The sequence below is a fragment of the Caretta caretta genome, chromosome 2 (assembly GCF_965140235.1).
Source record: "Caretta caretta isolate rCarCar2 chromosome 2, rCarCar1.hap1, whole genome shotgun sequence".
Classification (NCBI taxonomy): domain Eukaryota; kingdom Metazoa; phylum Chordata; order Testudines; family Cheloniidae; genus Caretta; species Caretta caretta.
In genome coordinates this window covers 225,878,953-225,903,613 of record NC_134207.1, presented here as the reverse complement: position 1 = coordinate 225,903,613, position 24,661 = coordinate 225,878,953, and the positions used below count along the sequence as shown (strand labels likewise).

Sequence of the window (24,661 nt, the reverse complement as noted above, 5' to 3'; positions counted from 1 at the left end):
GCACTGGATTTTCCTTGCTTTTATTTTTTATAATAATAATAATAATAATTAATTCCATTAAATTGAAAGGTTTCAGAGTAACAGCTGTGTTAGTCTGTCTTTGCAAAAAGAAAAGGAGTACTTGTGGCACCTTAGAGACTAACCAATTTATTTGAGCATGAGCTTTCGTGAGCTACAGCTCACTTCATCAGATGCATACTGTGGAAACTGCAGTAGACATTATATACACACAGAGACCATGAAACAATACCTCCTCCCACCCCACTGTCCTGCTGGTAATAGCTTATCTAAAGTGATCATCAAGTTGGGCCATTTCCAGCACAAATCCAGGTTTTCTCACCCTCCACCCCACTCCCCCCCACAAACTCACTCTCCTGCTGGTAATAGCCCATCCAAAGTGACCACGCTCTTCACAATGTGTATGATAATCAAGGTGGGTCATTTCCAGCACAAATCCAGGTTCTCTCACTCCCTCACCCCCCTCCAAAAACCACACACACAAACTCACTCTCCTGCTGGTAATAGCTTATCAAAAGTGACCACTCTCCCTACAATGTGCATGATAATCAAGGTGGGCCATTTCCAGCACAAATCCAGGTTTTCTCACCCCCTCCCCACCCCCATACACACACAAACTCACTCTCCTGCTGGTAATAGCTTATATAAAGTGATCATTAAGTTGGGCCATTTCCAGCACAAATCCAGGTTTTCTCACCCTCCACTCCCCCCCCCCCCCCCCACAAACTCACTCTCCTGCTGGTAATAGCCCATCCAAAGTGACCACTCTCCCTACAATGTGCATGGTAATCAAGGTGGGTCATTTCCAGCACAAATCCAGGCTTTCTCACCCCCCCCCCCCCCCCGCCGCCCCAGGGAACGAACACTCACACACACACTCTCCTGCTGGCAATAGCTCATCCAAACTGACCACTCTCCAAGTTTAAATCCAAGTTTAACCAGAACGTCTGGGGGGGGAGGGGTAGGAAAAAGCAAGGGGAAATAGGCTACCTTGCATAATGACTTAGCCACTCCCAGTCTCTATTTAAGCCTAAACTAATAGTATCCAATTTGCAAATGAATTCCAATTCAACAGTTTCTCGCTGGAGTCTGGATTTGAAATTTTTTTGTTGTAAGATAGTGACCTTCATGTCGGTGATTGCGTGACCAGAGAGATTGAAGTGTTCTCCGACTGGTTTATGAATGTTATAATTCTTGACGTCTGATTTGTGTCCATTTATTCTTTTACGTAGAGACTGTCCAGTTTGACCGATGTACATGGCAGAGGGGCATTGCTGGCACATGATGGCATATATCACATTGGTGGATGTGCAGGTGATCGAGCCTCTGATAGTGTGGCTGATGTTATTAGGCCCTGTGATGGTGTCCCCTGAATAGATATGTGGGCACAATTGGCAACGGGCTTTGTTGCAAGGATAGGTTCCTGGGCTAGTGGTTCTGTTGTGTGGTATGTGGTTGTTGGTGAGTATTTGCTTCAGGTTGGGGGGCTGTCTGTAGGCAAGGACTGGCCTGTCTCCCAAGATTTGTGAGAGTGTTGGGTCATCCTTCAGGATAGGTTGTAGATCCTTAATAATGCGTTGGAGGGGTTTTAGTTGGGGGCTGAAGGTGACGGCTAGTGGCGTTCTGTTATTGCTATCTTACAACAAAAAAACTTCAAATCCAGACTCCAGCGAGAAACTGTTGAATTGGAATTCATTTGCAAATTGGATACTATTAATTTAGGCTTAAATAGAGACTGGGAGTGGCTAAGTCATTATGCAAGGTAGCCTATTTCCCCTTGCTTTTTCCTACCCCCCCCCGACATTCTGGTTAAACTTGGATTTAAACTTGGAGAGTGGTCAGTTTGGATGAGCTATTGCCAGCAGGAGAGTGAGTTTATGTGTGTGGTTTTTGGAGGGGGGTGAGGGAGTGAGAGAACCTGGATTTATGCAGGAAATGGCCCACCTTGATTATCATACACATTGTGAAGAGAGTGGTCACTTTGGATGGGCTATTACCAGCAGGAGAGTGAGTTTGTGTGTGTGTGTGTGGGGGGGGGGGGCGGAGGGTGAGAAAACCTGGATTTGTGCTGGAAATGGCCCAACTTGATGATCACTTTAGATAAGCTATTACCAGCAGGACAGTGGGGTGGGAGGGGGTATTGTTTCATGGTGTCTGTGTGTATATAATGTCTTCTGCAGTTTCCACGGTATGCATCCGATGAAGTGAGCTGTAGCTCATGAAAGCTCATGCTCAAATAAATTGATTAGTCTCTAAGGTGCCACAAGTACTCCTATTAAATTGAAAGGTTATCAGTGCTGAAAAGTGATGAGTTGAAAGATGAATGGTGTAGGAAATGGCAACCCCCTTTTTTTTTGTTTGTCACAGGAATACCAAAATATATGCTTGAAAATTCAAATATTTTTTCAATGTATTTTTTCCGTATGTGAATATAAGCTAAACCTGTCACAGGAGTCATTAATTCCCTGTAAGAATCCACCTGTTGTCTAGAGTTGTGTTGTCATGCTGGGTTTGTTCTTCCTCACTTTGAATAATTGACCTTTAGGGATTTATCTGATATACTTTTGAATACTGTGTTTTCAGAATGCTAAATAAATGCTAAAGATAAAATTCCAGATGATGAGATTATTCCCACACCATATTTTTATATCTATGAAAATATAAATAAAAATTTAAGCTACTTCAGTCGTTATAGTTATCAAAGACTTGTCTTATTGTTCTTTCAAAATAACAAATCTGTTTAGCTATGAACTAAATGATAGATCTTATGTTCCTTCACTAATTAACTTACTCCTAGGCCAGAAGAAACAAAAAGCAGTCTTGCATGCAACACACATCCAGGTTCATATGACACACACTGCCTTTAAGATCTTAACTGTACACTTCTTTGTTCTCTTTATGCTTATTGCTTTTTTATTATGTATATTCTACAGGTCTTGCAAGAGCCAAATCAGTCCCCAGCCACACATACTCTAATGAAGTGGTTACCCTGTGGTACAGACCCCCAGATGTCCTTTTGGGCTCAACAGAATACTCCACCTGCCTTGACATGTGGTAAGAATAGCATCCTTATACAGGATAATCCATCTAGTTGCTTTCGCTTTGACTTAGTGTAGACAAATATGTACTAAAATTAATGGTGTAGCATAGTCTGCCTGTGTGTGCTAATCCTTGTGGATCCTCCCAGATAGTACTTCCTGAGAGCAGCCCCCTGCCTATATATCCAGTACTTTACAGTGGGTATCCAGTAATGATACATGACTAGCATGAACAATAACAAAGAAGCAATTTAATTGGTATTCTGTATCTTTTGTGGTCTTAATTTGAAATTTTGTTTTGGAGAAAGTAGCTTTTATCTCCTAATAAACAACAGGGAAAGGGGGAAGTGCCATAATTCGAGATACAAACAATACAGTACAGTATAACAGCAGTATAACAGCAATAACTATTGTTACAAATCCATGGCCAGTTAGGACCTTGCATTTGTCACTGTGTTGCTCGCCATCATCATATCCACTCGCAACTTCACAGCAATGGCAGGTATAAAACCCAGAGTCTTCTGTTACAAAAAGCTCTGCCCTGGTATTTGGTCAAAATCTACCGTAGCTATTCGTAGTATGTTAGCATATGATACCCAGTTGACCGTGTGGTGCCTTGGAGAGCCAAAGTAGTGTTCTGAGGAGCCCTTCAGGCAGGTCTCCCACCCCAGGCTCTCTCAACATCTCGTAGAGTCTCATCTCTGCCCAGAGAGCAACCTGAGTCGATAGGGGAACATTCAGAGCACAGCTGGTGAATCTGGGTACGTTCGAGAATGAAAGTAGCTGATGGATCTGAGGATTTCTGTCAACCAAACTTGGCACTGTCCATTTAGGTTATCATAAAAAAGGAAAAACTCCATGTGTTTAACTTATTCAAATTTGTCCTAAATGATCAGATTTTATCTCTGTGTGCTTTCAGTGTGTGTTTAAGTAGGGAATTGTGGGGCTGCTGACTTTAGCTAGAGGAACCCAAAGAACTGCAAGAAAAATTCCAAGAAGGGAGCATTTTCAAAAGTTTTCTCTGCAAAATTCATAAATAGATTTGGCCAAAACATTTTCTTTGATGTGGAATGGCTTTTTAAACAAAACACTTTGTGCAAAATTTTCATTTTGGTTGAAATTTTTCAGCTTTTCAACAAAAAACAAAAATATTCAGTAAAACTTTCAGGGGGGTTGATTTGATTATCCTTTTTTAGTTTTTGAACCCCCCCCCCCCCCAAAAAAAGTGGTTTTTGAAGACCAAAACTTCTTTGGTTCTTGTTTTTTCATTGAAAACTGAAACATTTTTACAGGATTTTATTAAAGAAAAATATTTTGGAAATTCCTGACCAAAAAAAATTGCATTTTTGACCAGTTCTATTAGCAAATACTTTACAAAAAATGACATGGAATGTTCATCTGAACTGTGCAGAGTTACCATGCCAAACTGGGAGACCAAATTAAACCATAAATATGCAACAGAGATACTTTAGATTTACTATAAAGGCAACCTGGGTATCTCTGGTATTTCCTCTCGCACAAGAATGTTAAATTTAATTACATTATGGTTACTGTTACTGAGCAGTTCAGCTATATTCACGACTTGGACAAGATCCTGTGTGCTACTAAGAACTAAATCAAGAATTGCCTCTCTCATTGTGGGTTCCAGGATTAGCTGGTCCAAGAAGCAACCATTAATGGTGTCTAGAAATTTTATCTCTGCATCCTATCCCATATCACAGAGAGAGAGAGAGAGAGCACTCTAATAAAAGCGAAGTCCAGGAAGGACCTAACCAGTGTAATCATATTCCATGTCTGGATCTCGGCGGTGAGGCAAGGGTGCTTGCTGGAGGGCACAAAAAGAAAATGTCTTAAATATCGGACATAAAATATTGACATCCCCTGGTGGCAGGACCTTTAACACAGGCCCAAAAGAGATCCAGGGTGCCCGGGGAGAAAGCTTTGTTCCAAATGAAAAATGAGGCAACACTGATTGTACTGATCAAAGCTATGAATCCAGTGCACTGGCCCAGTGTTCTGACACTGAGCAATCACAGGATCAGAATGTTATTCAGAGCACACAGTTCACTCAGATGGCACATGAAAGGACTGAACAGTGAGGTTCACACCCCACCCCACACCACCCCATGTTCTCCAGTTTATATTCAGGACATGCAGGAGATCTTGCCTGTTGAAAATATTTTTATGAACTTGGTACGTCTAACAGTAAGGCATATTGGAGAACAGATCGTATGGGAGCTCTTTTACAGAAGCAGCATATTGTTGGGCCACGATTAAATTCGACTAAGTAATGATTTCCCAGAATGAAAAGAGAGAGAGAATCCTTGCTCGTATCAGATGCCAAGATAATTCATTACCAATAAGTGTGTTTGTGTGACATTAACATCCATATACAATTATTAGCGTTCCGTCCTTATGTTAGCGTGCCTTCTGTGACCTGATTCATCACATACATCTTCATTGCAAAAGCAGACAGTCACTTTATGGAAGTATTTAAATAGTATTGAGAGAAAATACACATCTGTTTTTTCCATTTAGAAAAAAGCTCACAAGGCACTGACTTTAGCCATGATAAATGACATTTAATTGGGGTTTCCAAGGAATTGAACATGGATCTGCTATTGAGTAGAAGAGCAGCTGTGTGATAGGAGTGCAAATATTAACCACTGGACAGTGGCTGGGAAGCAGGTGGCAGTGACTGTGGGCTATTTTTATGCTTCATTTGCCATAGTAGGGCATTAGGCTAGTAACTAGAAGCTAATGATCCACATACAGTATTACATTTTCCAGCTTTCTGTTTAAATAGCCTCTGGCAGTAAAAGAATATTAATGAAGACATACATACATCAATGGTGTCAGCTAGTGATGGAAATCAATACAATGTGCGTTGTGATTTACTGCTGTCAGCATATGATATTGTGGCATTGTGTGAACATATTATGCAACCTGAGACTGCATCAAGGAGTTATGATAGCCTTGGATATGCTTTTTTTCTTGATGAGGACTTACTGGTAGGTAAAAGTACCATTTAACACTGCCTCTGGTATAAATTTTTTTAATCCTTCGATTTTAGTCCTCTGAAAGTCAGTGCAGGGGAAATAATCTTTAAGCTTCTATACCTAGAGGTTTTATAAAACACTAAAAACCATATAAAGGTAATATAAAAATGTAAAAAACCTGTTATACTTATCTGTTTGTTTCTTACAAGAAGAACTGAGCTTGAGCAGCTGAGATACTTGATTCAAGGAAGTTATTAATGGCTTTTTGATTCTCACAATGTAAGCACTGCTACATCTGTTTTTTAAAAGCTGGAAGTCCCTATGGATATTTTATTTTAACATGTAGCTGGCTATAATCTATATTTGCCAAACAGCTGGCAACTGTCTTATTATATTTTATCCATACTACAGATTTCTTTGTTTTAAAAGATACAATGAATGCCTGACAGGTTAGTCACAATTCAGGTAAAATAAGCAATGTGCCAATTTTTAAAATTTCATTTAATTAATTAACATTAACTGTGCTTATCACTGTGGAAGAAATCACTTATAACTTTTCCTGTCAAATGTAATGCAATTGCATATTAGATCACCATTATCTCCATTACATTTCTGCCTTCAGATTTACATTAATTTATTTAACTTTGTAGCAGCTGGGATGACAGTGATCTCAGTGCAGATTTCAGCTTAAAGAAGAGTAGTCATCTCGAGCTTTATATTTTACGTATGCACAATCTGTTCCCTCCCTCTCCTCCTAGGTACAATGATCCCTATTTTGCTTTTGTAATCTGTTCTCCCATTATTGGAAAGCAGAATTGAGTATTTACCATAATCCTGTGTCTGCTTTCATGAATACTTGTCCAATCCAGACCTATGACAACAATTAAGATAGTATATAAAAATGGTCTTCTCTAGGACACAGGTGCATTACATTATCTATTTACACAGGGGACATGACAGAGGCATCTTTATTCTACATCCCTTGTAAACAGTTTTCAGTGAAAGAGTCTGGGGCTAGTAATCCCACTACACTGTGAAGCACTAGTTGTTTGAGGCACCAAAGAGAGACAACAGCAGGGAAAAGTGGTTCTTTTGCCCTTGATGCTCTCAACCATAACAAGTTCTACTCCAGAGAAATACTAATCCTTAAGAGGTCAGGATGCTGTGATAACCATCAAGATATTGTTAATTAAACTTCTGGAAAAGACACTGACAATGAGCAGTTTTATCAGATGAATTAATCTGTGATTGGAAAATTCTCCCAGGGTCAGGTTCATGTGAGAAGCCTCTTTTGTTCTTAGCTGTTGGAAAGTCATTTAATTTTAGTTTCCTGTTCCTGAAGAATATTGTCTTTAGTTTGGCATTACACATTTACCAGATCTATCAACAAAGGTGTATCAATTTTAGAGATGTTTCATACATAGCAGAGAATTCAGTTTTGAAATCTCCTTATTACACAAAGGAAACCGAAAAACAAAAACTCCCTAAGAATAGGAAATACATATTCAACAGGCAAATTTTGCTGGGCAAATGCTGCTCAATTTGGTGTTCTGTTTCTCAGAATCTGAGCAGTTGAGTTTACTTGCACAGATGCACACACAAAGTGATTTTGCAAATGGGGTATGTCATAAATATAAAGGGAAGGGTAAATACCTTTAAATCCCTCCTGGCCAGAGGAAAAACCCTTTCACCTGTAAAGGGTTAAGAAGCTAAGATAACCTCGCTGGCACCTGACCAAAATGACAAATGAGGAGACAAGATACTTTCAAAACGGTGTGGGGGGTAGGGGGAAACAAAGGTTTCTCTCTGTCTGTGTGCTGCTTTTGCCAGGACCAGAGCAGGAATGCAAGTCAGAACTCCTGTAAAGAGTTAGTAAGTAATCTAGTTAGATGTGCGTTAGATTCTCTTTTGTTTAAATGGCTGATAAAATAAGTTGTGCTGAATGGAATCTATATTCCTATTTTTGTGTCTTTTTGTAACTTAAGGTTTTGCCTAGAGGGATTCTCTATGTTTTGAATCTGATTACCCTGTAAGGTATTTACCATCCTGATTTTACAGAGGTGATTCTTTTACTTTTTCTTTAATTAAAATTCTTCTTTTAAGAACCTGATTGCTGTTCATTGTTCTTAAGATCCAAGGGTTTGGGTCTGTGTTCACCTATGCAAATTGGTGAGGATTTTTATCAAGCCTTCCCCAGGAAAGGGGGTATAGTGCTTGGGGGGATATTTTTGGGGGAAGACGTTTTCAAGTGGGCACTTTTCCTGTTCTTTGTGTAACACTTTGGTGATGGCAGCTTCTAACCTAAGCTGGTAAGAATAAGCTTAGGGGGTCTTTCATGCAGGCCCCACATCTGTACCCTAGAGTTCAGAGTGGGGAAGAAACCTTGACAGGGTATATTTTATTTGGAATGGAACATTGCAGCACGGGGAGGGGAACCACAGAACCACTCTTCAGAACCTTAGTTTTTAGGCGGTTAAATGAGCCAGAAAAGAATCTGATCGCACCCTTCAGAACTAACATGGATTAAAAATTTTACCTCATGAAAAATTGAATTTTTGACTAAATGAACTTTGTTTTGTGAAATTTAAAATTTTTCATCAACAAAATATCATTTTGTTGGAAAAAGTCCAAATATTTTTATTTGGATGTACTCCCTCGTGGGAGGAGTTGTTTGGTTGCCTACTATCCCCATTCACCTACAAAGGGCCAGGCTCCTTAGCTAGAAAACATTGCCCATGACGCACAACAGCCAGGTGTTATTGTCTCCCCTCTCCAAGAGGGGAGGCAATCACAGGAGATATAGTCTGACCAGGGAGCACAGCCCATAGAAGAGAATGGAAGCATGAGGCACCCAAGTGACAACGGCCGTGAGCCACTGCAGCGACATTTCTGAATCAAAATGTTTCGGATTTTCATTGACATTTTTCACCAGTAAAAAACCACCTCTTTTTCTGACCAGTTCCATTAATAGATAGCATCACGTATGAGCATGCAGTTGTTTTGAATAAGCATAGAATCAGGATAATAAATGTATGGCTGGCAGGGTCCTTGTCACGGGGTCTACTCACTGCTAGGGGCCTCCTCCTCCTAGCCACTCTGGGGATCAGCTTTTTCCAGGTCCAACGCCCACTTCCACTGCTCACTGCATGCCCTGCTCTCTCTCTCTCTCTTGCTCTCTGTCTGTGATTCAGGGTGCTCTGTCTTTGTGGCTTGGCCTTCTGGCCAGGTTACTGTAGTCCTCCCCTTCCAGGTTATCAGAGTCTTTCCTTACAAATTGTCTCAGGAAGTCTTCTCATTCACTGCTCTGATGGTGCCACTTTCCTAGTGGCTGGTAGGGGAACCCAGGCCCACCTGGGTTCCCACCTCTACTCCGGGTTGTAGCCGGGGACCTTCTAAGCAGCAGGTAAAGTCTTCACCTAAACCTTCACCCAAACCTGTGTTTTCCCTGAGCCCTTCCTACACTTCCGCCTCCTGCCCTCAAGGGGATTTGCCAGCTTAAACTGCCTTCTCCCAGGGAGTAACTGGAGAATAAATTCTGTAGCCCCAAACACACCTCCCTTTCCCCAAGCAATGACTGCAGACTACTTCCCTGCTCCCTGGCTTTATAGAGGCCCTGCTTGTTCCTGCAGACGTGAGCTTCCCCTAAATAGGGTTTTCCTCTCAGCCTAACTATACCCCAGCTTGCAGCCTAATAGGTTAATTGGTCTCACTGGTCTGCATTAACCCCATTCACGGCAAGTGAGGGGAACACACCCCATCAGAGTCCTCAAGATGTAAATTAGTTCAGCTCCCTGCGCAGACTAAGGACCAAGTATATGTAGACCATTTTTGGCTGGTGTCTGGAAGTTTTTAAGAACAGGTTAGATAATGATGGGGATTCCATAATCTCCCTGAGAAGCCTATTCCAGTGATTAATTACCTTATAGCTAAAAAGCTTTTCCTAATAACTAATTTATATCTCCCTTGCTTCAGATTAAGTTGGTGATTTCTTGTCCCAGCTTCAGTGGACATAGAGAACAATTGATCACCACCCTCTTAAAAACAGGCCTTAGTACATTTGAAGACTGTTATGAGGTCCTTCCTCAGTCATCTTTTCTTAAGACTACACATGCTCAGTTTTTTTAACCTTTCCTCATAGTTCATGTTTTCTTAACCTTTTATAATTTTTGTTGCTCTTCTCTGGATTCTCTCCAATTTGTTCACATCTTAAAGTGTGATGCCCAGAACTGGACACATTACTCTAGCTGAAGCCTCACCAGAGCTGAATACAGTGGGACAATTCCCTCTTGTGCCTTATGTATGACGCTGCTGTTAATACATCCCAGAATATTAGGCCCCCCCTATTTTTTTTTTTTTGCAACTGCTTCATGTTGTTGGCTCATATTCAATGTGTGATTCACTATAACCCCCAGATCCATTTCAGTAGTAGTATCACCTCACTGGCTTTTTCCTTATTTTGTAGTTATGCATTTCATTATTCCTTTCTAAGTGTAGTACTTTGCACTTGCCTTTATTGAATTTCATCTTGTTGATTTCAGACCAATTCTCCAAGTTGTCAGGGTCATTTTGAATTCTAATCCTGTCCTCCAAAATTCTTGCAACCCCTTCTAACTTGGTGTCATCCACAAATTTTATAATACTCTCCACTCAATTATCCAACTAATTAATGAAAATAGTATCAGTCTAAGACCACTCCCTTGCAGGACAGTACTGTATACATCCCCTGAATTTAACAGCGAACCATTGATAACTACTCTTTTAGTTAGGTCTTTCAACTAGTTTTGCACCCACTTTATATTAATTTCTTCTAAACCACATTTCCCCAGTTTGCTTATGAGACTGTCATGTGGGACTGTCAAAAGCCTTACTAAAATCAAGATATATCACATCTACAGCTTCCCCTTCATCTACCAGGCCAGAAACATTGTCATAGAAGGAAATTAAGTTGGGGTGGTATGATTTGTTCCTGAGAAATTCATGTTGGCTATTATTTATTACATTATTATCCGCTAGGTGATGACAAATTGATTGTTTAATGTCTTCCAGTATCTTTCCAGGTATCAAAGTTAGGCTGACTGGGATATACTTTTTCAGGTCCTCTTTGTTCTCATTTTTAAAGAGAGGTACTGTATTTGCTCTTTCTTAGTCCTCTGGAACATCACTCACCCTCCATGAGCTCTCAAAGATAAATCGCTGATGTTTCCCAGATTTCTTCAGCTAGTTCTTTAAAAACCCTGGGGTGAACTTCATCAGGCCCTGCCAACTTGAACATATCTAACTTGTTTAATATTTGTTCCAGTGTCTTACCAGGTATCAAAGTTAGGCAGACTAGTCTATAATTCCCCATTGTTCTCCTTTTTAAAGCAGCAGGTAAAGTCTTCACCTTCACCTTCACCTTCACCTTCACTTCAACCTTTTTCTGTGTTTGCCCTTCTTTATTCCTCTGTGCTCTCATCCATCCTCCATGAGTTCCCAAAGATAATCTGTATTGGTTCCAAGATTGCTTTAGCTAGCTCCTTAAGTACGCTAGGATGAATTTCATCAGGCCTGGATGACTTGAATACATCTAAATATTCTTTAATCTGTTCATTTCCTATTTTGGCTCACGTTCCTTCCCCCCTTCTTAATACTAATTGTGTTAAGTATCTGGTCACAATTTACCTTTGTATTAAAGACTGAAGCAAAATAGGCATTAAATAGTTCAATCTCCTTGATGTTAGCAGTTATTATTCTCCTTCCCCACCTACACTTCCCTTCATCTTTCTCTTGCTCCTAATGTATTTATAGAGCCCTTCTTACCTTTTATGACCCTTGCTAGATATAACTCACTTTGTGCTTTAGCCTTTCTGCTTTTGTCCCAACATATTTGCTCTATTCTTTTGTACTCATGCAATTTGTTAATGTTTCCACTTTTTGTAGGATTCCTTTACAATTTTCATGTAATTAAAGAGCTCCATATTGGCCTCTGACTATTCTTGCTATATTTCTTTCACATAGAAATCGTTTGGCATGGTACCTTTAATACTATTGTCTCTGAGAAACTACCAGGTCTCGTGCACTCATTTTCCCTCAGATTTTTTTTTTCACATGGGACCTTACCTACCAGTTCTCTGTTTTCCGAAAAGCAGATTTTTTAAGTCCACTGTCCTTATTCTGCTGCTCTCACTCCTTCCTTTCCTTAAATTAATCAAATCTATCAGTTATGATAATTTCACCCATATTGTCTTTAATCTTGAGGTTTGCAACCAATTCCTCTCTGTTAGAATCAGATCTAAAATGGCTGCCCCTCTTATTATGCCCTCCACTTGCTGAAACAAGAAATCATACACGATACATTTCAAGAACTTATTGGACATTTTGTGTTTTGCCTTATTAGTTTTCCAACAGATGTCTAGGTAGTTAAAGTCCCCAATTACTGTCAGGCCTTGTGTTTTTGAAATTTCTATTGTTTATTCTAAAATGACTGATTCACATTCTCCTGCTGGTTCGATGGTCTGTACTAGACCCCAGCCATGGCATCACTCCTGTTTCTTTCCCTTTTTATCTGCTCTCGGAAACTTTCAACTGGTCTGCTACTCACTTCCCTCTTGACCTCAGAACAAATGTATATTTTCTTGATGTAAAACCTCCTCCCTACACTCTCCCCCGTCCTTCCTGAGCAAGGTATACCCCTCTATTCCAGTCAGAAGATTTATCCCACCAAGTCACTGTGATACCAAGTAAGTCATGATTTGCTTATCTATTAATAATTCCAGTTCCTTCTGTTTATTCCCCATGCTACTTGCATTTGTGTGCAGACATCTGAGATGCTGAGTAGATTTCCCCACTGCTACCCTTTTTGCTCCCATGACCCTATTGTGATTTTTCATCTTTCTCTGCCCCCACCTTTAGTCCTCTGTTAAGGTTCCCTTTTTTTATACTTACTTGTGGGTTATACACCTGCCCTCTTGAACCTAATTTAAAGCCCTCCCCACTAGATTGGCCAGTCAATGCATGAAAATGCTCTTCCCCTTTATGGTCAGGTGGACCCATGTCTTCCCAGCAGTCCTCCTTCCCAGAACAGCATTTCATGCTTGAGGAACCCAAAGCCCTCCCATAAACACTGTCAGACTGTCTGGAGTGGCTCATGACTATGAGTGCCAGACTCAGGACAGACTGTCAAGAAGCAGGGGAAAGACCCCACACTGGTTGTGTGTTCTATAATTAGATTTCACTGTCTTAGTAACAAGTATGAACTCCTAAAGCACTAGAACAGTCTTTCCCCTGAGTCACAGTCAGTTTCCTTGGCACTCCAGTCTATCGTACCACCCAGGCAAGTTGGACTTAGTGATAGATGGTTGCTATACACCAGAGATCACAAAATATTCAGGTTACTCCCAGTCCCAAAGGACCAGTCACTTACACCAGGTCATTTTGTGCCTTAGATCTCTCACCAAAGACAATGCTTGAAGCCAATCCTATAGTAAATTATCTAAGAAAAGATCTATTAACTATTATCTATTAACTAAGAAAAGAAAGAGTTATTACAAGGTTAAAGCAGGCAAACATATATACACAAATAAGCTACAGTCTATGGTTCCAAAAGGTGAGAGAACTGTAGTAATCTGTCAGCTCTGAATATCTTTTAGGGCTAACCCAGGTTGATCTTGGGGATCTCTGTTTCTGTTTCATAGCTCTGGTCCTGTGAGAGTCCAGACAACAAAAGAGGTATTTTGTCAGGTATTTTTATTTCCTTCTTCCAGACTTCAAGCCCATGGGATGAGCCCTTTTGCAGGTAGCCTCTTTATGGTAGTAAGAAGTAATTAACTAAGTCTTTGTATTGTGATGTCCTGCAGTGGCTCATTTAGTTTTGATAGGCCTTCTTGATGGGCAGGAAACAATCCCTCCTGACTGGGTTCACAGTTTTAGAGCAAACATTTTTTATAGTTACAAAGCAAAAACTTAAATATTACCTTATAGTATGTGATCCAGATATTATAAGTGAGCTTAATTCATGTAGAAACTCACAAGCATTTCATAAAGTCTAAACACATTGTTATAAGTCAAATACCCATCTTAACCATACTAACACACAGGTGAAACAGACTGGTTTCCAGCAATGAATTTGTCAGTGCTTGGCTGAGCTCTAAAGCTTTGTCAAGAGCTGGCACCTACATTCCCAGCGTCGCAGACACCATCTGTGAAGCCATGCATTTCATCTCCAAGACAAATGTGTCCCTGCCTGCACAATCACACTTCAGGAAAAACTGTGCAACTTTGTGTGTAGAACAGTCCCTATCCAAGCTCCATCTGGGTCAGTGCAGCCCTGCACTGGCTCCTACCTGGCTCAAAGTTAAATACCATAGCTTGGCAGCTGTTAAATTATTTACTGCAAATTATTCATTCACCTTTAATAAACATCCATCTGCTGAAACCAGTGATATTTAGTTTTTTTAGGGTTCAATCATGTGACACAATTCTGCAAGGTATTAGACCCCTCAGTGGGAGTTGAGTGTTCTCAGCTCCTTGGAGATCATGCCTGTAGACAACAGGGGTGAAATCCTGGACTCATTAAAGTCAATGGTGGTTTCTGTCAGAGAACCAGATTCCACGAATCAGGGGTAGTTAAAAGCAACAATTCCTTGCAGGTGCAGGCTTATTAGTCAAGGTTACATACAGTTTATCCTTTACAATACCTTATTCAGAGATGTATTATACATCCACACATTGACTTGATACAAGGCCTTTCCTGGGAGTAAAAATTGGTGTATACAATTTCCAATTTAGTAAAGTAGCTGAAGCAAAATCTGTTTAATTGTCCTTACTTCGCTATTAATCCTGAACATGTACTTTTTTTGAAGTGCAACCCATTGTTTCTAGTTTCTGTAGTGTTTACCTTTGGTGTTAGTAAAGCATTCAGTATTCCAATATTGCCTCTTGGTGGTGATGGAGAAAATACTAAGCAGGTATTATAATAAAAAAGGACTGTCACTTTTGGAAAACTGGCGCAAAATCTGAGTTACATGAATTATTCCTCTTGTGTTTTTTATAAATGTTGTTAAGTAACTTTATCAGAAGTATTAAAGTGATCATTTAGTGCTTTCAAAATATGTCTCCTCCCAGAGAGCCAAATCTTGCAATCTGAAGTCAGGCTTCATGGCCAGATGTAGCTTTCTTGGGTCTTCAAAATCTGAATGTCGATTCTGAAGTGACATGATGCTGAATATCGTCTCTTGTTAGCAAATTAATGCAATAGAAAAGCTGTTCATTCAGCAAAGACTATTCAATGTTTGTTATAGTGAAGTTCCCCAATTGTCCACGCAAATTTTAAAATCTGCATTTAAATAAAACAATAAAAATCAGTATGAAAACAACTTGTTAATCAAAAATAGCTCTGCAGTCACTTATATGGATCTCTTCAGAAGTAAAAAAAAAAAAAAAAAACCAAAAAACCACACACCCCAGCAACTTCAATGGACATGAATAATCTTAATAAGTTTTTAGATAAAGTGTCAAGTAAAAGAGAGATATTGCAAAGGCTTTATAAATTCATATCCAGATAGATTGTGATTTGAATTTGTGCATTATATCAAATGTTATATGGACAGAATTCTTCAGAATTAAAACAAAAATTAATTTCTTAAAATATTGTATAATGGCAACCAAACAAGTTATTTTTTACGAGCTGCGACTCTTGGCCTACAAATGCTCTGCATAAAAATGGAATTTCTGTAGCCATTTAAGCTTCTCATTAGATAGTCATTTGTTATCTAAATTCAAATTTCAGAGTAACCCATTGAGCTACAAACATGAACTCTTCCTTTATCATAGAATATAAGGGTTGGAAGGGACCCCAGAAGGTCATCTAGTTCTCTGTGTAGTATGGTGATGGATATAGCCCTAGGAAATTAGGGTGGACAATATTAGATGGATGGCCACACATGGTATCATCAGTACATCAATAGGCTTAGTCATGCTTATTGTTGTCAGAGGGTAAGTCACACATTTCAACATTCAATGGCTGTCATTTAAGTTTGTCATGTTTGCTTTGCAAGGTTATCCCATTTTGTTCCATTTCAAAGATTCCTGAATCGAGTATCCAAAAGCCCAGCAACTCAGTTTGCAAATTAGAATTCAGACCACCTCCAAAGGGTGTAGGAAATGCTAAATCAAATTCTTGAACTATTGCCAAAGTTCTTCAATGTGACACACACACTTTCTCAAACACTTTACCTGAAAATGTCACTCACTATAGGGTATGTATGTATGTGTACAAATAATATATAAATAAATAATGGGGTGGGTATAGAGTGAGGGGGAGAGACAATAGAAGCAAAGTTACTTCTTGAAGTATGAAATATGCTCTGATTAACCTTGTATCATAGAAGCTAGAGATGGGAGAGATCTATTAGCTCATCTTGTCCACCTGCCGCTTAATGCAAGATAAGATAGTTCCCTGGAAAATATACTTAAGTGTTTCATCCAGACTAGTTTTATGACTTGAGTAGTGGACCTTCCATTCCTTTGGGAGGCTATTGCACAGTATAATTGACCTCAGTATTAGGCAGTTTTCCTTAACTCTCACCCTAAATTTTCTGTTTCTTAGTTGCATCTCATTACTTCTACCCTCTTTGGTATATATTCAGTTCTGGGGACCAGTGAAATCCAAAGCAATTCCTTGTCCTCTTTGTTTTTCATACTTTTCAGATACTTGTACAGAGTCATCCTATTTCCGCCTCGCCCTCCCCCCGCCCCATTCATTATTTTACCCAAGAATAATATATGGAGTTCTTTTATCTTTTCCTTACAAGTCAGTTTTTCCAGTAATAATCATTTTTGTTGCTCTGCTAAGAAATCCCCCCCGTTTGTTGATATGTTCTTGTTTTGGGATGCCTGAAAATGTACACAGACTTAATGGCTGCATAGAGATTTGGTGTCTATGCTCATACAACACAAATGCGTTTTGATTTTTGATTACAAAATTTTTTTTGGCTATCATGTACTCATACTCAGTTTTCTATTCATTATGGTCATGATCTAAACTAAAGTCTGTTGAAGTCAATGGGAAAACTCCTATTGACTTGCATGAGCTTCATTACCCCAAGATCCTTACTTGGTATTATGGCTTTCTATGTATTTTCCTTCTGTTGTATATCTGTATTTTAGTTTATTTTTTCTAAGGTGTGTTTTCTTACCTTTTCCCAGGAGGAATCTTATTTTGTTATTTTCTGCCCATATTTTTGTCCCCTCTAAGGGCTCAATCCTGCAATATGCTGGGTGAATGGGGCTACTCTTGTGCTTAAAATTAAACATGAGCTTAAGTGCTTTATTAGGTTGTAGCCAGAATGTTACAAGATTGAGCCCTATAAGTCTCTCTATTTTTCTCACCAGTGATGTTTAACAACACCTCCTGATTTAGCATCATGTTTTAAGGGATAAAAAGCACATTAGTTGAATTATTCCAGATAATAAAAAATATGGTGTCAAACAATATCTAAAATAGTCCTTGTAGCACTTATGACATTGCAGTATATTAACAATGAATTTACAGATCTTCATCCAATTTTTAGTCCATACCGGAGTCAATTTCCATTAAATATGCAAGTAAGATTTTGAGAGGCAATATATAAAATTCTTTGCTAAAATCTTAATCTTCTATTGTATTTCAAATACAAATATGCATTAAGTGCTTGTCTGTAGATACCTGTACATGCTCTTCAAATTTTAAACAAATTTAATCTAATGTCTGTTGTCTGGTTGCAAAAATAGAACTCTACTCCCTCTGTCCTCCAGACCAAATTCAGTTTTTTTTATCTTGAGTAAATACCTCCTGTCCAAAATTCTGCATTTCTCCTTGCCTGAGATGTAAATACTGTTTATAAGTATTTGACGAAGATATATTGTGCCTATCTGTGCCTAATGATGCATTAACCAGAGTAAATGATGAGTGGCAGTTTAATCAATCCAGTACCTTCAGTAACCAACAAGGGCATATGGAACATCATTTTTTAATCTCCTTCTTTTCAAACTGACTGAATACAACTAGGGATGGATCTGAACTGTCTGTTGTTTTTCTTTATTCTCTAGAGGTAAAGGAAAATGTTTGCATAAGGTATTCAATCTTTGAGAAGTAGAATCAGAAAATAATGGTGTATTATAAAAGCTTTCTTTTTTAATAAATTTGAATCGTATCCTGTTGCCTTTAAAATAAAATTATTGCATTATTCAGTAGTGGACTATCCATTCTGAACTTAGTAAAGAATGGTTTCAGAGTAACAGCCGTGTTAGACTGTATTTGCAAAAAGAAAAGGAGTACTTGTGGCACCTTAGAGACTAACCAATTTATTTGAGCATAAGCTTTCGTGAGCTACAGCTCACTTTGAAGTGAGCTGTAGCTCACGAAAGCTTATGCTCAAATAAATTGGTTAGTCTCTAAGGTGCCACAAGTACTCCTTTTCTTTTAGTAAAGAATGTGGTCTCTGCTGGTGATCTTTACCGAGTGGCGTCTACAAATGTTCAGTGAGACATTCCCTCACTTAACTGAAAACATGCAATCTGTTTTTATTAGGAGACTTTCTTCCAGACAACACATCTCACAATATTCACAGACAGTAAAATTAAATGCTGCTGCCTAAATAAATAGTCATCATCATAAATAAGGAAAAAAACAATGTTTCATGATTATATTCCAAACACTCGACTTCTGAGAACAAAGTTAAATAAGAGGTTAAGGTTGGGACTTCCAAAGATAGCTATAGGACACAACTTGGATTTGAAAGGAATGGTAGTAACATGGTTAAATCCTCTAGTTGCCTTTGAGAAAGCTTAACGGATATGTAAAATGTGTATAACTCTACATAAAGCTGTTGGATTGACAGATTTTTGTTAAAATCATCTCTCGTGTGCATGTGCACAAATGAGTGTGTTTATCTATATTGCATATATATAATGTGTGTGCATGGACAAGAATAAATACATTTAGAAAAAAATGTAATTGAAATAAACACAATTAAAATGTTTTATCAAATCATGCATCCTACTGATACCTAAATAGATTATTAGCTCTTGAACATCAAATCTTGGAGAAGATGCAAATCCCCCTTGGAGCAGAGGGAAGAGAAGCAGATGAGGGTCTGTAGCTTCCCCTGGGAATGCACAAATGGCTGAACCAACTGACAAAGCCAGACCCTCGGGAACTACAGAAGCTTGTCTCAGTCTCTCAAGAGATATTTTCTCTGCTGCTGCCCCTCTTCCTCCTGCAACCAAGCCACATCTTTTTCAAAGCTGCTGTGGAGCCTTACTTAAGATGGTCCAAGGTTATGACCCTAGGTGAATGGATCCTTTTTATACATCATCAGTGTGACAACTAAGCAGAAACTGTTTCTTGAAAAAATGTTTGAAAAAGAGACTATTTAAAGGTATGGATTGGTTTTCAACACATTCATCCATTCCAGTTGTCATCCTGCCATCCTTGTACAGTAGAGTGTGGTGACGTAATGCTGGTGATAGAGACAAGTGTTTAATGTATTAATTATTTAATCTCAAGAAAATCTAATATTGTATACTTTTTTTTTTAATAGGGGAGTGGGTTGTATCTTTGTAGAAATGATTCAAGGAGTTGCTGCTTTTCCTGGAATGAAAGACATTCAAGACCAACTCGAAAGAATATTTCTGGTAAGTTCTTTATTTCTGGATTAATATGCTACCTTACAAATGTGAGTAATAAAATGTGTCTATTAAAACCCCAGGGAACTATTCTATTTGTAGTGTTTACTTTTCTCTATTGGAGCACAGGTGTCAAACACCCGGCCTCAAGCCGGATCCAACCTGCCCTGATACATTTTTGAGACTTGCATGACTTGTTCAGATTATGCAGAATCCAAGCTTTCATTTTAAAAAGATGTTTGTAGCTCTTCTGGCTGTAAAGAAAAGCTTCCAAATGCAAGTCCAGTAAAAAAAAGATGCCATGTTGCTCTGCTGAATCTGCAAACAGTCTAAAATAATGAGTCAGAGATGCCCCCATTAATATTGTGCTATTTTAACGTTAGCATTAACTCTTTTATTGATGATTATTTTGTGTGATGGAATAGGCCATGGTGTGGGAGTGAAGCCCATGAAGGTTGGGTGAGAATTGAGATTTGCTGCAGGGATGGAAATGCAGAGGGAATACAAAGACAGGGAGTACAAAGACAGAGAAGGAACAGAAGGATGGCAGAAATAGTGGTGATAGAGTTGGAGTGTATTTCCTACTGAGTGATGCTTTATTCAACTATAAAGTACTTAACAAATAATGATAACTGACAGAGCAGAGAGAAGTGCAGTACCCAACTCCCACCACTGCAGCCTGATTGGTCCATTCATAGAATCATAGAATCATAGAATATAAGGGTTGGAAGGGACCCCAGAAGGTCATCTAGTCCAACCCCCTGCTCAAAGCAGGACCAATTCCCAGTTAAATCATCCCAGCCAGGGCTTTGTCAAGCCTGACCTTAAAAACCTCTAAGGAAGGAGATTCTACCACCTCCCTAGGTAACGCATTCCAGTGTTTCACCACCCTCATAGTGAAAAAGTTTTTCCTAATATCCAATCTAAACCTCCCCCACTGTAACTTGAGACCATTACTCCTCGTTCTGTCATCTGATACCATTGACAACAGTCTAGAGCCATCCTCTTTGGAACCCCCTTTCAGGTAGTTGAAAACAGCTATCAAATCCCCCCTCATTCTTCTCTTCTGCAGGCTAAACAATCCCAGCTCCCTCAGCCTCTCCTCATAACTCATATGTTCCAGACCCCTAATCATTTTTGTTGCCCTTCGCTGGACTCTCTCCAATTTATCCACATCCTTCTTGTAGTGTGGGGCCCAAAACTGGACACAGTACTGCAGATGAGGCCTCACCAATGTCGAATAGAGGGGAACGATCACGTCCCTCGATCTGCTCGCTATGCCCCTACTTATACATCCCAAAATGCCATTGGCCTTCTTGGCAACAAGGGCACACTGCTGACTCATATCCAGCTTCTCGTCCACTGTCACCCCTAGGTCCTTTTCCGCAGAACTGCTGCCTAGCCATTCGGTCCCTAGTCTGTAGCTGTGCATTGGGTTCTTCCGTCCTAAGTGCAGGACCCTGCACTTATCCTTATTGAACCTCATCAGATTTCTTTTGGCCCAATCCTCCAATTTGTCTAGGTCCCTCTGTATCCTATCCCTCCCCTCCAGCGTATCTACCACTCCTCCCAGTTTAGTATCATCCGCAAATTTGCTGAGAGTGCAATCCACACCATCCTCCAGATCATTTATGAAGATATTGAACAAAACCGGCCCCAGGACCGACCCTTGGGGCACACCACTTGATACCGGCTGCCAACTAGACATGGAGCCATTGATCACTACCCGTTGAGCCCGACAATCTAGCCAGCTTTCTACCCACCTTGTAGTGCATTCATCCAGCCCATACTTCCTTAACTTGCTGACAAGAATACTGTGGGAGACCGTGTCAAAAGCTTTGCTAAAGTCAAGAAACAATACATCCACTGCTTTCCCTTCATCCACAGAACCAGTAATCTCATCATAGAAGGCGATTAGATTAGTCAGGCATGACCTTCCCTTGGTGAATCCATGCTGGCTGTTCCTGATCACTTTCCTCTCATGCAAGTGCTTCAGGATTGATTCTTTGAGGACCTGCTCCATGATTTTTCCAGGGACTGAAGTGAGGCTCACTGGCCTGTAGTTCCCAGGATCCTCCTTCTTCCCTTTTTTAAAGATTGGCACTACATTAGCCTTTTTCCAGTCATCCGGGACTTCCCCGGTTCGCCACGAGTTTTCAAAGATAATGGCCAATGGCTCTGCAATCACAGCCGCCAGTTCCTTCAGCACTCTCGGATGCAACTCGTCCGGCCCCATGGACTTGTGCACGTCCAGCTTTTCTAAAAAGTCCCTAACCACCTCTATCTCCACAGAGGGCTGGCCATCTCTTCCCCATTTTGTGATGCCCAGCGTAGCAGTCTGGGAGCTGACCTTGTTAGTGAAAACAGAGGCAAAAAAAGCATTGAGTACATTAGCTTTTTCCACATCCTCTGTCACTAGTTTGCCTCCCTCATTCAGTAAGGGGCCCACACATTCCTTGGCTTTCTTCTTGTTGCCAACATACCTGAAGAAACCCTTCTTGTTACTCTTGACATCTCTGGCTAGCTGCAGCTCCAGGTGCGATTTGGCCCTCCTGATAACATTCCTACATGCCCTAGCAATATTTTTATACTCTTCCCTGGTCATATGTCCAACCTTCCACTTCTTGCAAGCTTCTTTTTTATGTTTAAGATCCGCTAAGATTTCACCATTAAGCCAAGCTGGTCGCCTGCCATATTTACTATTCTTTCGACTCATCGGGATGGTTTGTCCCTGTAACCTCAACAGGGATTCCTTGAAATACAGCCAGCTCTCCTGGACTCCTTTCCCCTTCAAGTTAGTCCCCCAGGGGATCCTGGCCATCCGTTCCCTGAGGGAGTCGAAGTCTGCTTTCCTGAAGTCCAGGGTCCGTATCGTGCTGCTTACCTTTCTTCCCTGTGTCAGGATCCTGAACTCAACCAACTCATGGGCTGCATGGACAGCTCTTTGGCTTAATGAATCATAGAATCATAGAATATCAGGATTGGAAGGGACCTCAGGAGGTCATCTAGTCCAACCCCCTGCTCAAAGCAGGACCAATCCCCAATTAAATCATCCCAGCCAGGGCTTTGTCAAGCCTGACCTTAAAAACTTCTAAGGAAGGAGATTCTACCACCTCCCTAGGTAACACATTCCAGTGTTTCACCACCCTCCTAGTGAAAAAGATTTTCCTAATATCCAACCTAAACCTCCCCCACTGCAACTTGAGACCATTACTCCTTGTCCTGTCCTCTTCTACCACTGAGAATAGTCTAGAACCATCCTTTCTGGAACCACCTCTCAGGTAGTTGAAAGCAGCTATCAAATCCCCCCTCATTCTTCTCTTCTGCAGGCTAAACAATCCCAGTTCCCTCAGCCTCTCCTCATAAGTCATGTGTTCCAGACCCCTAATCATTTTTGTTGCCCTTCGCTGGACTCTCTCCAATTTATCCACATCCTTCTTGTAGTGTGGGGCCCAAAACTGGACACAGTACTGCAGATGAGGCCTCACCAATGTCGAATAGAGGGGGATGATCACGTCCCTCGATCTGCTCGCTCTGCCCCTACTTATACATCCCAAATGCCATTGGCCTTCTTGGCAACAAGGGCACACTGCTGACTCATATCCAGCTTCTCGTCCACTGTCACCCCTAGGTCCTTTTCCACAGAACTGCTGCCTAGCCATTCGGTCCCTAGTCTGTAGCTGTGCATTGGGTTCTTCCGTCCTAAGTGCAGGACCCTGCACTTATCCTTATTGAACCTCATCAGATTTCTTTTGGCCCAATCCTCCAATTTGTCTAGGTCCCTCTGTATCCTATCCCTGCCCTCCAGCGTATCTACCACTCCTCCCAGTTTAGTATCATCCACAAATTTGCTGAGAGTGTAATCCACACCATCCTCCAGATCATTTATGAAGATATTGAACAAAACCGGCCCCAGGACCGATCCCTGGGGCACTCCACTTGACACCGGCTGCCAACTAGACATGGAGCCATTGATCACTACCCGTTGAGCCCGACAATCTAGCCAACTTTCTACCCACCTTATAGTGCATTCATCCAGCCCATACTTCTTTAACTTGCTGACAAGAATACTGTGGGAGACCGTGTCAAAAGCTTTGCTAAAGTCAAGATACAATACATCCACTGCTTTCCCTTCATCCACAGAACCAGTAATCTCATCATAGAAGGCGATCAGATTAGTCAGGCATGACCTTCCCTTGGTGAATCCAGGCTGACTGTTCCTGATCACTTTCCTCTCATGCAAGTGCTTCAGGTTTGATTCTTTGAGGACCTGCTGCATGATTTTTCCGGGGACTGAGGTGAGGCTGACTGGCCTGTAGTTCCCAGGATCCTCCTCCTTCCCTTTTTTAAAGATTGGCACTACATTAGCCTTTTTCCAATCATCCGGGACTTCCCCCATTCGCCACGAGTTTTCAAAGATAATGGCCAATGGCTCTGCAATCACAGCCGCCAATTCCTTTAGCACTCTCGGATGCAACTCGTCCGGCCCCATGGACTTGTGCGCGTCCAGCTTTTCTAAATAGTCCCTAACCACCTCTTTCTCCACAGAGGGCTGGCCATCTATTCCCCATGTTGTGATGCCCAGCGCAGCAGTCTGGGAGCTGACTTTGTTCGTGAAGACAGGCAAAAAAAGCATTGAGTACATTAGCTTTTTCCACATCCTCTGTCACTAGGTAGCCTCCCTCATTCATTAAGGGGCCCACACTTTCCTTGGCTTTCTTCTTGTTGCCAACATACCTGAAGAAACCCTTCTTGTTACTCTTGACAGCTCTCGCTAGCTGCAGCTCCAGGTGCGATTTGGCCCTCCTGATTTCATTCCTACATGCCCGAGCAATGTTTTTATACTCTTCCCTGGTCAACCTTCCACTTCTTGTAATGGCACCACCACAATTGGGAAGTCCAGTTCATAGTGCTCCTCCTAGGATCTGCCACCATTCGTGCCAGTTTTCTTTCCTTACCGGC

At 40.6% G+C, this 24,661-nt stretch overlaps 1 protein-coding gene across 5 annotated transcripts in view; it reads left to right on the top strand.

The window, feature by feature from the left end:
• The window catches only part of CDK14 (cyclin dependent kinase 14), a 503,511-nt gene that overhangs the window by 298,677 nt on the left and 180,173 nt on the right, over window positions 1-24,661 (top strand). For all 5 annotated transcript variants that reach the window (XM_048838104.2, XM_048838107.2, XM_048838105.2 and 2 more), the window contains 2 exons: window positions 2,952-3,072; window positions 19,615-19,708. In XM_048838104.2, coding sequence (XP_048694061.1) covers window positions 2,952-3,072; window positions 19,615-19,708 — 215 coding nt within the window. The remainder of the gene's footprint in view (window positions 1-2,951; window positions 3,073-19,614; window positions 19,709-24,661) is intronic.